Source organism: Mirounga leonina, unplaced genomic scaffold (genome assembly GCF_011800145.1).
Source record: "Mirounga leonina isolate KUSES-001 unplaced genomic scaffold, KU_Mleo_1.0 Mir_101414, whole genome shotgun sequence".
In the NCBI taxonomy this organism is placed as follows: Eukaryota; Metazoa; Chordata; class Mammalia; order Carnivora; family Phocidae; genus Mirounga; species Mirounga leonina.
The window spans coordinates 1,573,476-1,587,955 of NW_023270121.1; the positions used below are offsets into that span (position 1 = coordinate 1,573,476).

At 37.9% G+C, this 14,480-nt stretch overlaps 1 protein-coding gene across 1 annotated transcript in view; it reads left to right on the plus strand.

The window, feature by feature from the left end:
- The window catches only part of NXF5 (nuclear RNA export factor 5), a gene marked incomplete at its 5' end in the record, with an annotated part of 28,691 nt that extends 16,421 nt beyond the window's left edge, over window positions 1-12,270 (plus strand). The window contains one exon of the mRNA XM_035017674.1: window positions 12,115-12,270. Within this exon, the coding sequence (XP_034873565.1) occupies window positions 12,115-12,270 (156 nt within the window). The remainder of the gene's footprint in view (window positions 1-12,114) is intronic.
- Between the last annotated feature and the right edge of the window lie 2,210 nt (window positions 12,271-14,480).

Sequence of the window (14,480 nt, forward strand, 5' to 3'; positions counted from 1 at the left end):
AATTGCTCAACCACACGAAAAACTAAATGAAAATAAATGTAATAGAAACATCGAGATATATAAATATGTAAACAAGGTATAGAACATCATGTACAACACGACCTAATTTTTGAAAAATTTCTCTTTTCAGAAGAACATACATACGTCATATTTTAAATTATAAACAATCCCACACAAACATATATGGGGAATATTAACAAATATATTGACTGGTTATTTTGAGGTGGGACATAGAAGTTGGAGATGGGAGATACAAGGTAGTTCCTCTCACAAATGGGTATTTCTTCTGTGTTTCCAAGGACTTAGGGGAGCACGTACAACTGATTTTTAATTAACAAAATAAAAGAAAATTATGACAGCATAAGATTAACCTAGTTGTGTTTTTATTTACAAAACTAATGCTGAAAAATATATTCCTGGACATTAAATATGTTAAATATATTACAAAATAAAAAGGTTACACATAGCTTTGTATTTATAACCACACACATACGTGCATTCCTTTGTTTGAGAGAAGGGCCAAAGAAAACATCCTGTCGCAGGAGTTAATATCCATGGGCTCTGCATCACTGCTTAATACTTCCTGTGCAATATAAACCCCAGAAAGTTTTCTCCAGAGGGCTTCCACAGGGAAAGCTTTTTTTCCCTCTCCCTCCTTTCCAGGCTTCTTGCTCGCGAGACCAAACTGCAATTCTGGATTTGGTCACCAGATGGCATGAATCTCCAATTAAATGTTATTTTCCAAAGGAAAAACTATTCATTTGGCAAGATGAACAAATTCTATTTTGAATGGAGGTTATGAAACAGTAATGTAAAAAAAACAAAATCATGATTAATTCCTTAATTCAGCAATAAACACTTTTCAAAACATTCCTTCAAAACTTTGATAATGAATTGACAATGTCAAATGAGTTCATCATAAAAGTCAGTGAGATTTAAAGATTAAAAGATGTATGAAAAATTAGAGGGAAATTATTCATATTTACTGCAACACATACTTTGTATACCAGGAGCTCTCTTGAATCAGGAAAGACATAAACAAATGAAAACGAAAAATTCATAGAAAACTATAGGAATGCAAATAAACTTATGAAAAGAAATCCAACAACAATAAACCTACAAATAAAAGTCCTGGTAATTTTATCCTCAACTAAAAAAGATAAATTGCATGATAAGGTTTGCTGCCACCCCATTCTTACAAAAAAGTGTGTATATCTACTCATATGTATTGTGCATCTGCACGTATATTGCACATATACATTTGAGACAAGCATCTGCAGAATGTGCTCCACGCCATTAACAAAGGATAGCTCAGCAGGATAAAAGCTGGTAGATACAAGATCATTTTATTTTCCACATATACATGCCTATATTGTTTGATTTCTTTCAATTACAAACTTACGTTAGCTTTATAACTGAGGAAAGTAAATGAGATAAATTTTGGAAAACAGGAAACAACTTGTTATGATCTGACCCCTGATTCCATATAAATCTACTAACCTCAAAAGTAATTCATAGTTAATTGCTAAGTTAAAAAAAAACATGAGGTATACGCAATATAATCCCAGTTATTGTTTATAATACACCGAAGTGCAAAAGTATATGAATATGGGTAAGTACATGTGTGTCTAAAAGGATATGGCCAAAAATAGCCACACACACACACACACACACACACACACAGATACACACTCCCTCAGAGACACAATGGCAGCTTTCTCTTCATGAGACAGGGGTGGAACTTCCCATCAGAAGCTCAGAGAATCAGGTAGCATCCGATTCTGCAGGAAGGCCTGCCTGTGCCATTCAAGCCTCCAGCATGCCCGGTTTGGTGGGTCAGACCAGAGGCCCTCCCCAAATTCTTGCACAGCACCTGCAAAGATATTGAGAGATGTAGTTCTGGTTCTAACCAGCAGGTGGTGATTTTCTCAATATGCTACCTTTGTTGCAAAGGAAAAGTATCAATTTTTGCAAGAAGAGACAAAGACAATATGAAATAAATAGTCCTAAATAATTTTTAATTCATATGTATAGGAATTTATACATATATATGAAAATATATATAAGAATAGAGAGAGAGAGAACATATATATATATATATATATATATATATATATATATATATATATATATATATATATAAAGACTCAAACTGTATGTATGATTTCATTTGTTGATAATGACTCCCAAAGCTGAGTCTCTCACAACCATTCATTTATTCAGCACACATATGTGGAACACTGGTAGCTCGAGTCCATGTGTCCATCCCACTCTTTTCTCTGATCCCCAGACTCTCATTTCCAGCTACCTACAAGACTTGTTCACTTGGAGACAAATGACTACAATTCCTTTCTGTATGTATGGAGTGGGTTTGTGTATGTGTATGTGTTTCTCTGCTGTTCAACTGAAAACTAAAGAATCAGACAGGATAACTCATTAAATAATAAAAAGAAATGGCACAAATATCCTTTCCTCTTTCCAACTCCATATATTACAATGAAAAAAAAATAGCACCAAGCTCATAAATATGTATACATTTTGTATCTTTTGTGTATATTTTCATATGCTCTTTATTACAGTCATGCTATTTCTTCTACATCAAAAATCCCATTTGATAGAAAAGAGAACTCTGGGACTAGCATTTTTAACATTTCTTAAAGTCCTAGGATGTGCCAGACACTTTCTATAGTTTGTCTGATATTCTCCATCAAAATCCTGTTAGGCAGGAATTTTGCTACTCAGCAATATCTATTTCCTTCACTATTATTTTCCATTTGTATATACACATGATAAAATATTGTAAGTATGTACATGTGATAATAAAGATACATTTATTTATGAAAGCACTATATTGATGAAAGGGTTGTGGAAAAAAACAAAAACGTTGCAGCCAAAATCTGTCACATCTCAGTAATCACCAGTGCACGGAGCTACCTAATGCCCAGGATCAAGTAAGCCACCAATGTCTTTTGCGTCCCCAAGCCATCCCCAGCCACTCACATAACCAAAACCATGTGATGGAGAATGGTTGGGTGGAGGGCAAGGCTAACCTGAGAGATTGTAAGTATTTTCAGGGAAATGGAATGTGCCAGAATAGGCAAAGCCAGGTGCAACCGGAGCCAATGAGGACAACTAGAGCAATTATACAAAAATAAAGGCCCTACGTAGTTTGGCTGACCTAAGTGCATAGTGATCAGATCAGGGCACCATTGTGCTAGAAGATAATCAAATTGGAATTCTCAGCTTAATGTTCAATGTAGAAGTTAATATTTTCAGTAGACAGTCTAATGCCTTTACATTGTGGACATTCACTTCTTCACTTTAAACTAACACTGTTCTCATGTTTTCTGCCAAACCATTTTTATTCCCAGTGTATGAAAATGAATTGTGTCAATGGGAGAACAAGAATGCTTTGTATTCAGCCATATTTATTTTGGGAATTTAATAGAGAGTATTCATAGCGAGACTACTTTCGTGGGGGATGGGAGTCAAACATCCTTTAAATAGGAATGAAGGCAACCTAATTTTGTTCTCAATTTGTATGGTCTTTGTTTGTATTACCAACAAGCAAAAATATTGTCATTCAATCTTTCATTAGTGAGCGCATTAAAATAAAATATTTAATTTTGATAAAAATTATTCAGTTGGACATTATGTTTTTGTATGCTTCCTGCTTAGTTTTGACAGTGAGATTTTTGAACTGGCGGTTTTTTTTCTCCAGAGTCAAATGACAAATAGGTTTCTTCCTCTGTAAACACTGTCCATGTACTAGCAGATAAAACTTTAGAAATGAGGGCAAAATGTGTCCTGAGTCTTTTACATTAATATGATTTTAAAAATAGTATTCAAGGCTCAGCAAAGACTAGTGCTGACTTTCTGTATTCTAGACATCCGGTTGACATTTCCGCCTTCACTATGTGAACTTTAACTGAGATTTGCATGAATAAAAGGTTATTTATTCCTAGTCCTTTCTCTGTAACATGGTTTATGCCTTTGATTTCCTGATCTATGAAATACAGATCATCACTCCTTGCCAAAAAAGAGACTGTGGTCATTATACAAGAGCTTATAAACTGAGAATCCCTGTACAATACAAGAAAGCCATATTTACACGACTCATGGCATGTCAAAAATGAGAATCATTCTTATTTTAGGAAGGCTCTTGGGGGGCTGGCTGTAGTGTCCCCATTTTTCTCATTGAATATTTTTATCCTTGATAGTTCTGAAATTTTGGCAAACATTTTCATTAACCTCCATAATAACCGAAGCAATGAAAACTCTCATCTTTTTTTTTTTTTTTGAGAGAGAGAGAATGAGAGAGAGCACATGAGAGGGGGGAGGGTCAGAGGGAGAAGCAGACTCCCCGCTGAGCAGGGAGCCGGACATGGGACTCGATCCCGGGACTCCAGGATCATGACCTGAGCCGAAGGCAGTCGCTTAACCAACTGAGCCACCCAGGCACCCAAGAACTCTCATCTTATGTATCTACTTATATATAGTTACTATATCAACTATATCTGGATGAAGTATATAATGCCAGCTTCTTCATGTTTCTGATTTTAATTTCATTCCCTTTCTTTTTCTACTCCCGATTTTCTAATTGAATCTCTGTTTATACAACGATAATTGTGAAATATTAATCAAATCTGTCTTTTGATTTTAACTGACCTGGTTTTAGAGGTCTTATATTCCTTCAGTTAATATTAGTTTACAAGCAGAGGATAAAAATTAGGGACCTGAGGACCACAATTTTTTCCACATAATATTTAATTATTTAAATAATTGTCAACATCTAAAAATTGGGATATTTCACATATAAATACAGTTTTCTGGCTTATCTTTAAAAATGGGGTTTGGTCACATGGGGCCTACATTTTTACATTCCCCCCGGAAAACAACTGGCTGGAGCTGATAGCAGTTTCCTCATCAGGCATTCATCATAATATTTATCACTCCCTATTCTATGACTCCACACACTGACACAGAATGTTAGTTTCTATTTTGCTATTAATGCTATTGATTTTCTTACAGTAAAGAGAAAACTGAAATATTTCTTGCCTCCATTTAACCAAAAGTGTGGGACCAAAAGACTGAGAGTGTTGTTCATTTCAAGAAAACTGGAGGGAGAATATTCACCTGTAGAAGCAAAGGTTCTTCCCTTGATTTTTACATAGACCAATTTTCATTATTTACATTACCAGTGTGGCCACCCTAGGCTTTGAGTTTAGCCTTCCTGGAGTTAAGTTTTCCACGTCACATCACTAATATGCCACACAACCTTTCTGAGGAGAATATGGTATATATGCACATTCTAAAATATTTAAACACTTAAAGGACAAGCATATTTGAAGTGACTTTTTTTTTTTAAAGATTTATTTATTTGACAGAGAGAGACACAGCGAGAGAGGGAACACAAGCAGGGGGAGTGGAGAGGGAGAAGCAGGCCTCCCGCCGAGCAGGGAGCCCGATGCGGGGCTCGATCCCAGGACCCTGAGATCATGACCTGAGCCGAAGGCAGACGCTTAACGACTGAGCCACCCAGGCGCCCCCTGAAGTGACTTTTTAATGACAGACTAGAAGAATGTCATTTGATGGGATATAATGAACTTTCATTTGCTATATTTAGTACTGTCATATTTTTTTTATCAGAAAAAGGATTATATTCTTCCTCCTGGCAGGTCACAACAGGGTATTGGATATAATACGTATTAGATAAATTCAATTCTGTGCCAAGTTACCTCCGGCCATGATATTTTCCTCTGACCCAATGAGTGAAGTTATATAGCATTTCAATTGTGCCAGATCACTTTTAGAGATAGACAGTGGTCTGAATTAGGAAACTCTAAGACAGGCTTTGCCTGTTTTCAGAGTGGTTTGCTTTATGCCTTTACAAGAATTGTATTGCAAATATTCAACATAACTTTAAGTGCCTAATATCAGGGAATGGACTTAATGGATTTGGATTTTCAGTAATAGAAGTAACTCCCACTGCTTTCTACATGTGTAACTTTTATTTGTGAAGTATGGGAAAGCATTAACTTAACTGCTAAATGCCCTCTCTCAAAATTTCAGATATTGTATTTGTCCACATTCCATGCTGGCTCTTGTTCATATCCAGCCATTTGGTAATGTCATGAAAATAGTTTTGTTTATTCACGTGTGCATTTGTTTTGGTCAATTATGCACAAATAATATCTGCTTTGGTTTAAAAATGAACACGTGGCCTGCAATTTTACTCCTAGGTATATACAGAAAAGAATGAAAGCAAGTGTTCAAACAAAAACTTACACACTAATCTTAAAAGCAACATAATTTATAATAGCCAAAAGATGGAAATAACCCAAATGTCCATCAATGGATGAATGGAGAAATGAAATGTGGTATATGCATATAATGGAATATTATTCATACATTAAAAAGTACTGATACACGCTACAACATGGATGAACCTTGAAAACATTATGCTAAGTGAAAGAAGCCAGACGCAAAAGGTCACATATGATACGATTCCATTTATATGACATGTCCAGAATAAGGATAGCCATATAGACAGAAAGTACATTAGTGGTTGCTTAGGACTAGGGGAAGAATGAGGGGATAAGAGAGTGATAGCTAAGGGGTACAGAATTTCTATTTATGGTGATGAAAATGTTCTAAAAAACCATTGAATTGTACACCTTAAATGAGAAATTGTATGGTGTGTGCTTGCTATCTCAATAAACTTTCACAAAAATATAAATTTTCTAAATGAACACATGAGCCCTCTGGTTTTAGTCAATGAACTTTTAATTCAAGGAGTACTTGGGTCCACCATGTTCAAGTTTTCAGACTGACTCCCAGTACAACTGTAGCAGGGAAGAAATTTTTGCTTGCTTTGTTTACCACTATATCTACTGCATCTAGAACAGCGCCAATAAATTTCTTTTTGAACACCATGGGTAATTTTCCAATATTTAAAATCAGTATCCACCAGAAGATAAGCTTCAGGAAGGCAGGAATTTGTGACTGTTTTCTTCACTGCTGCTTCTCCTGACCTTGAACAATGCCTGGCACAAAGTGGGCACTCCACAAATATTTGTAAAATGAATGTACAGCTTCTTCTGTTCCCAGCTCAATGGAACACTGTCCGTAACATCCAACCAGACAATAAAATGGTGGGAGAGGAACCTAAATGAAAGAAAATGAATTGGCAATGAAAAAAACAGATCACTCAAAGCAGAAATGGCAATCAAATATGTGAAAAGTTTTTCAAACCTCCTAAAAATTGAGGGAATTAAAGGACAGCAAAGTGGAAGGCTGATCCTGCTCTTTGCACTTGCTAACACTAAGGTTTCTGTCACCACTTCACTAAGATATTCTGTATACCTCCCATACAGACACACAAACACAACTGGAGAGACAGACTAGAGAAACAAAAGACTTCAGGCTTGATGAAAGTGGAAGTTCATTAAGGGTGGTCTATAGCTGACTGTCTTGATGGTGGGGCCTGGTTGTCGCACACATCTAGATCCCCTCCTCTCCTCCTTACACCTGACACCCCCATTGGGATGTGTGTGTGTGTTTGTGTGTGTGTGTGTGTATTTATGTGTCTGCTGTGGAATGAATCAGATCCAGGTCTTGGAAATCCACTTCAGCCAGAACCTCTCATCTCACATCTGTTCATCAGTTAAGATTTAGTGTAGAAAAGGTCCGCACCTGATGTTCTTGAGTGAGTGCCTGTACATTGTTACCTTCATTGCCAAAAGGAGGAGACAGAAAAACATTAAACTGATGTAAAAAAAAGAAGTCAAAGAGGACTAGAAGATCCACCCCAAATCTGGGGCTTTTACGCGTAATTCAACTGGGGAATGAGAGGTCCAAGGAACTGTCCAAGATGATGCAGTTAACTAATCAGAGAGAAAAGACTGGGACCTAATTATCAAAAATAAAGAATATCCACTACCCTACAGAGTAAGTCAGTATATCTATATCACCTGATTTATAACCACTGGATTTACAGTTGAGGTTCCATGGTATCCTGAAAGGAACATAGAATTGGCAGTTAGGACTTTGGTTCTCATCTCTGATCATCCACCTAGTGGCTGTGGGATCCCAGACAAGATAATTCACTGAATTGTGCTCTAGTCTCTTCATCTGGGAAATGGAGGTGATAACTCCCCACACCACAAGAATATAGAGGATAAAACTGACAGGCCAGACAAGGTAGCAGCCATGGTGCCTGGCATATGATAGGCACTAGGATATCCCTCAGCTCCCAAGCAGGCAGAAGTCATGTGTCTTATGTCTTAACTCTTCTGCTTCTTCTCTACACCTCAGGCTTCCATGATCCTAACTGCCTTCCCCAGCACAGTGATTAAATGCAGAAAAGGCAATGATGTCCTCCAGGAGGAAAACTCCCAGGGAGAAACTAATTTAAGTATGAATTTTGCTCCTTAATTCTATTGCCAATGCTATTGCTGACTTTAACATTAACCTCCAGATTGGCTACCTCCCTCTGTTCAACCCCTGTAGTCTCAATGAATATCAGCCCTCTGCCTCTGCTAAGCAGCCTCAATGTCACAACAGGCCATTGCTTCAACAACTCTCCTGACAGTTTCCTCAATTCTCTTACAACCATCCTCCTTTTATTCCAACCACTGCTTAAGAAACCACACACTACAAAGTACACAGTGGCATTATTTATCATACAAAATCCTGGAAACAAGACAAGGATAAATTCCCACAAATAATATAAAGTCAGAGGTTCTGCACATTTTATTTATTTTTTAAGTTTTTATTTAAATTCCAGTTAGTTAGCATACAGTGTAATATTAGTTTCAGGTGTACAATATAGTGATTCAACACTTCCATACAACACCCGGTGCTCATCACAACAAGTCCACTCTTTAATCCCCATCACCTATTTAACCCATCTCCCCACTCATCTCCCCTCTGGTAAACATCAGTTTGTTCTCTATAGTTAAGAGTCTGTTTCTTGGTTTGCCTCTCTCTCTCTTTTTCCCCCTGTGCTCATTTGTATTGTTTCTTAAATTCCACATATGAGTGAAATCATGATACTAATCTTTCTCTGGCTGACTTATTTCACTTAGCGTAACACTCTCTAGCTCAATCCATGCCATTGCAAATGGCAAGATTTCGTTCTTTTTTATGGTTGAGTAATATTCCATTGTACATATGTACCACTTCTTCTTTATCCATTCATCAGTCGATGGACACTTGGGCTGTTCCCATAATTTGGCTATTGTAGATAATGCTGCTATAAATATCGTAGATAATGCTGCTATAAATATCTGGTTGCATGTATCCCTTTGAATTAGTATTTTTGTATTCTTTGGGTAAATGCTAGTAATGCAATTGCTCAATCTTAGGATAGGTCTATTTTTAACTTTCTGAGGAACCTCCAAACTGTTTTCCAGAATGGCTGCACCAGTTTGCATTTCCACCAACAGTGCAAGAGGGTCGCCTTTCTCCACATCCTCGCCAACACCTGTTGTTTCCTGTGTTGTTGATTTTAGTCATTCTGACAGGTGTGAGGTGATATCTCAGTGTAGTTTTAATTTGTATTTCCCTGATGATGAGTGATGTTGAGCATCTTTTCATGTCAGCCATCTGGATGTCTTCTTTGGAAAAATGTTTGTTCATGTCTTCTGCCCATTTTTAATTGTATTATGTATTTGGGGGGTGTTGAGTTTTATAAGTCTTGTCTTGGAGCCAAGATGTCCTTCAACAGATGAATGGATAAAAAAATGTGGTTCATATATACAATGGAATATTACTCAGCCATCAGAAAGGATAAATACCTACCATTTACATCAACATGGATGGAACTGAAGGGGATTATGCTAAGTGAAATAAGTCAATCAGAGAAAGATAATTATCATATGGTTTCTCTCATATGTGGAATATAAGAGATAGTGCAGAGGATCATAGGGGAAGGGAGGGAAAACTGAATGGGAACAAATCATAGAAGGAGCGAAACCATGAGAGATTCTTGACTCCAGGAAACAAACTGAGGGTTGTGGAAAGGGGAGGTGGGTGGGGAGATGGGGTAACTGGGTGATGAGCATTAAGGAGAGTACACAATGTGATGAACACTGGGTGTTATATGCAACTCATAAATCATTGAACACTACATCAAAAACTAATGATGTATTATATGTTGGCTATTCGAATTTAAATTAAAAAAAAAGAAAGATGCTATTAGTCTTATTTTACATATAACCCAATTGAGGCACACAAGGACATCCATCCTATAAGAGACGGAAGAAGCGTTCTGGATCTTGGTCCCCAGCACCCAGAAACCTCCCATTTGGAAGCCTTGTGGTCTTCCAGTCTCAAGGATTGGTTGTCTTAACTTGCTGGGTTGACTTCATAGGTTGTATCATGCAGAAAAGGGGTAAGTGGCCTTAGCGTGATGACCTTGTGATTCAACCAGTCCTCAAGTTACTGAGGTAGTTTTATAAAAGCACAGTCTTTAAATGGGGAAAGAAGACCTGTGGGAAGGGTGATAAATTAACTATTTTAGAGTCTCACCTCATGCCAGCATTTTTTAGACCCTTTAATTCTAACTACAACCAATGGAGGCCAAATCTACAATTCCCATTATACAAATGAGGAGAGTAAAGCAAAGACAAAGAGGGTAAGGTTCTTGAAAGCTGAATCAAACCTAAAACATAAGCTCCTTTCACATCATCCTGATGGTTTTCCAATATGAAAATAACTCTGAATGTTCTAAGCATGTAATTTACAGCTGAGGGATTATGTTTTAGCTGAACTTGGTAGTATCCTGGAGAGAATATGGGGTTGGCAGTCCAAAAGGCATTGGTTACCATCTCTGTCTTTTTTTTCAGGGGTTGTGTGACCCTACACAATATCCCTCTTATTTTCAAACCTTAGTTTCCTTATCTAGAGAATGGGGATGATAATTATCTTCCTCGCAGGAATAAATAAAATAACATATGTGGGACAAATGCTCAGAATTCCCTGAGTTCCCTACAGGGCAGGAACCAGAGAACCCATCTGCAATGGAACCATGTACCAGTTGACATTTAAATGGCAATAGTAATAGCAGTAAATTGCTGGAGAGTACAATCAAGTATAGAGGTAATAACAACCAGCAATCCAAATACCCACCGATAAACAAAGTTAACATTTGGATACAGTTTCCATATATATATAGATAGGTAGATAGATTTATAATTTATATAACTGTATTAATACATAACATAGATGGAGGGAAAGGAAAATACAAGATAATAACTTGTTTTGAGCAAACATAACAATTATGTAATCAGTAAAAGTAAACAAAATTTAAAAATTTAAATATAGGATAAACCTGTGAATTAAACCACAAAAATTATTTTAGAAATGTATTTAATTTCTTGGAAAATATGTTGTTATCTGAAAAAGACATGTTGCAAACATATGGTAAGATTGCATTTTCCTTTGAAAATATATTTATCTTTATATTTCTATTACATATATTATCTCACACATGCACGTGTATGTGTGTGCTCACACATATGCAGAGTTCTCTTTAGGTAAGAGTATAGATGAAAGGAACTTCTTATCACTTGCTGTGGTTTAAGACAGTGTACATTGTGGAGGAAAGAAGAGTCCAGTGATTTATTATAAAAGTTCACATATTCCCAATTTAAGGCATTCTGGTAAAAATAATTCATTTTAATTTATGTTTCACTTTTCTAAATATAAGGATCTATATATGAAACCTATATATTTTTCCTCATACTAACCGAAGAATTCATCTCTATTTGTGTTCTCTGTCTCTACTTAAGTAGGCAGTCCTCACTTAAACAATTAAATTGCTCCCAAACTCCTCAGGCAAGAAGTCCAATGACTCATTTTTTCCATAATTAAAGGCACAGTATATGTTTCAAGTCCAGTAATGGCAGAGTAACTCATGTTGGACCAATCCTCCCATAGCTCACAATTAACAACTCTGGAAAAAATTAATATAACTATCTGAAAGCACTTGAAATAGACTGAAAGCAAGCAGAGATTGGAAGGAAGTTAACATTTGGAAGAGGGAATAGAATCTGACTGCCTGTTTTTATGACATTTTGCCTGGTTACATGTGGAATGTCTAAAACTCAGATGGACATCTCTAGTCTTACTAGTTTAGGACTCAATGGACAGATTTTGGGACAACCACAGCAGCTGGAAAATGAAGAAGGAACTCACTGGAAGGTGAAAGCCACAAAGAAGGTACCACAAATTCTGTGTAAAGTCTTGGCCCAAACCTCTGGTTGACCCCTGAACTACATACACATGGTGAGGAAAATGCTAAGTTTCTGTTCTTTTAGCCTGAGCTGAAATAGTTCAGCTAGTGCTAATTGCAGGAGAGACAGAGTTTGGATTCAAAATTGAGCCAAGTTAACTGCTTGCTGAAACAAATAAATAGTTTTTAGAGAAACAAAATTCAGAATCTATAAGGTATCGTTCACAATATCCATGATACAACCCAAAATTATTTGACATTTGAAAAAACAGAAAAATATAACCCATACCAAAGCAGAAAGGTAATCAATAGAACTGACCCCCAAAAGAGCTAGAGGTTGGAAACAGCAGAAAATCTATTATAGCCGTGCTCAAAAACATAAAGAAAAATATTCTCATAATGCATGAAAACAAGAAATGGAAAATACTTATAAATGGAAATGTGAGATCTGAAAAATATATCTAAAAGAAAAAAATTCCTGATGAGCTTCACAGAAGACTGAAGGTAATGGAGGAGTCTGTAAACTTAAAGTGAGATCAATAGAAATTATATAGTTTGAATAATGGGAGAAAATGTGTGAAAAAATTTGAGTCACAATGACCTGGGGACAATGCAAAAGGTCTAACATATGTGTACCTGGAATGCCAGGAGAAGACAAGGGAGGCAATGGGGAATAAAAAGTATTTAAAGAAATGATGAGGGAACCGGCGGAGCAAGATGGCAGAGGAGTAGAAGACCTGGATTTCGTCTCCTCTCAGGAATTCAGCTGGATAGGGATCAAACCATTCTGAACACCCACAAACTCAACAGGAGATCGAAGAAAAGAAGAGCAACAACTCTCTCATCAGAAAAGCGACCACTTTCTGGAAGGTAGGACGTGTGGAGAAGTGAATCCGAGGCGATATTCAGGAGGATAGACGGCGGGGGAGGGGCCTCCGTCGGCCGCTTCTGGCAAGTGATAGAACCACAGAGCACAAAATCGGAACTTTTAAAAGTCTGCTCCGCCGAGGGACGTCTGGTGGCTAAGCGGGGGGTGTAACCCTCCGGGACAGTGTGGTCTCAGGACCCTCAGGGTCACAGAAAGACCGGGGGTGCCTGAGTGCGGCAGAGCTCCCAGGTAACGGAGCAGGGAAGCCGGCGGCAGAGGCGGAGCCCAGGCGCGGGCTCTCAGCTTGGGGTTCCCATAAACCGTGATCGGCGGCACAGTCGGGCCCCTGCTCCTCCAGCAGGGACCCAACAAGCGGCAGATCCGGGGAGACTCACCTTCCTCCTCCGGGAGGAGCCGCGCGGGAGCGCACCACAGGGATCTGCTGGGTTTGGAGACTCCACCCGGGGTCGGGTGCCAGAGAGAGAAACGCGCGGTCACAGGCCGGGAGAGCACGGAGTGCGGCCGGAGAGCGGGGAGACGGGAGTGACTGATGGCTTTTCTCTGGGGGCTCACTGAGGAGCGGGGCCCCGAGTTCTCGCCTCCTCCGGGGCGGAGATTGGGAGGCCGCCATTTTCACTCTCCGCCTCCAAAGCTGTACGGAAAGCTCGCAGGGAACAAAAGCCCCGGAGAGCAAACCCGAGCAGATTACTTAGCCGGGAGGGGGCAAGGGCGGGGCAATTCCGCCTCCGGCAGAGAAATTTGGGAACCACGGCAACAAGCCCCTCCCCAGAAGATCAGCGAGAACAGCCAGCCAAGACCAAGTTTACCGATCAATGAGAACGGCAGAACTCCAGCGCTAGGGGAATAATGCACATAGAATTCATGGCTTTTCCCCATGATTCTTTAGTCTTACAAAGTTAATTTTTTTTTAACTGTCTTTTTTTTTTTTTTGAATTTTTCTTTTTCCCTTTTTCAACCAACATCTTATCAATCCCTTTTTTAAAAAACCATTTTTATTTTTCATTTTTAGAGTCATATTCTATCCCGTCATAGTAGTTACCCGTATTTTTGGCATATTTATATAAGTTGTTCTCTCTTTAAAATTTTGAGATAGTTTCTTCTAACAGATTAAAATATACCCTAAATCTCTAGTATATGGTTTTTTCTACTCCCCTGCCTGATCACATTCTCTCCCTTTTTTTTCTTTTTTCTTTTTTTAAATCCTCTTCTTTCTTTTTTTCAAACAACTTCTTATCAATTCCTTTTATAAAATTTTTTATGATTTCCATCTTTACAGTCATATTCCATCCCTTCATCATATCAACCCTTATTTTTGTACATATATAAGTTTTTCTTTCTTTAAAATTTTGGGAG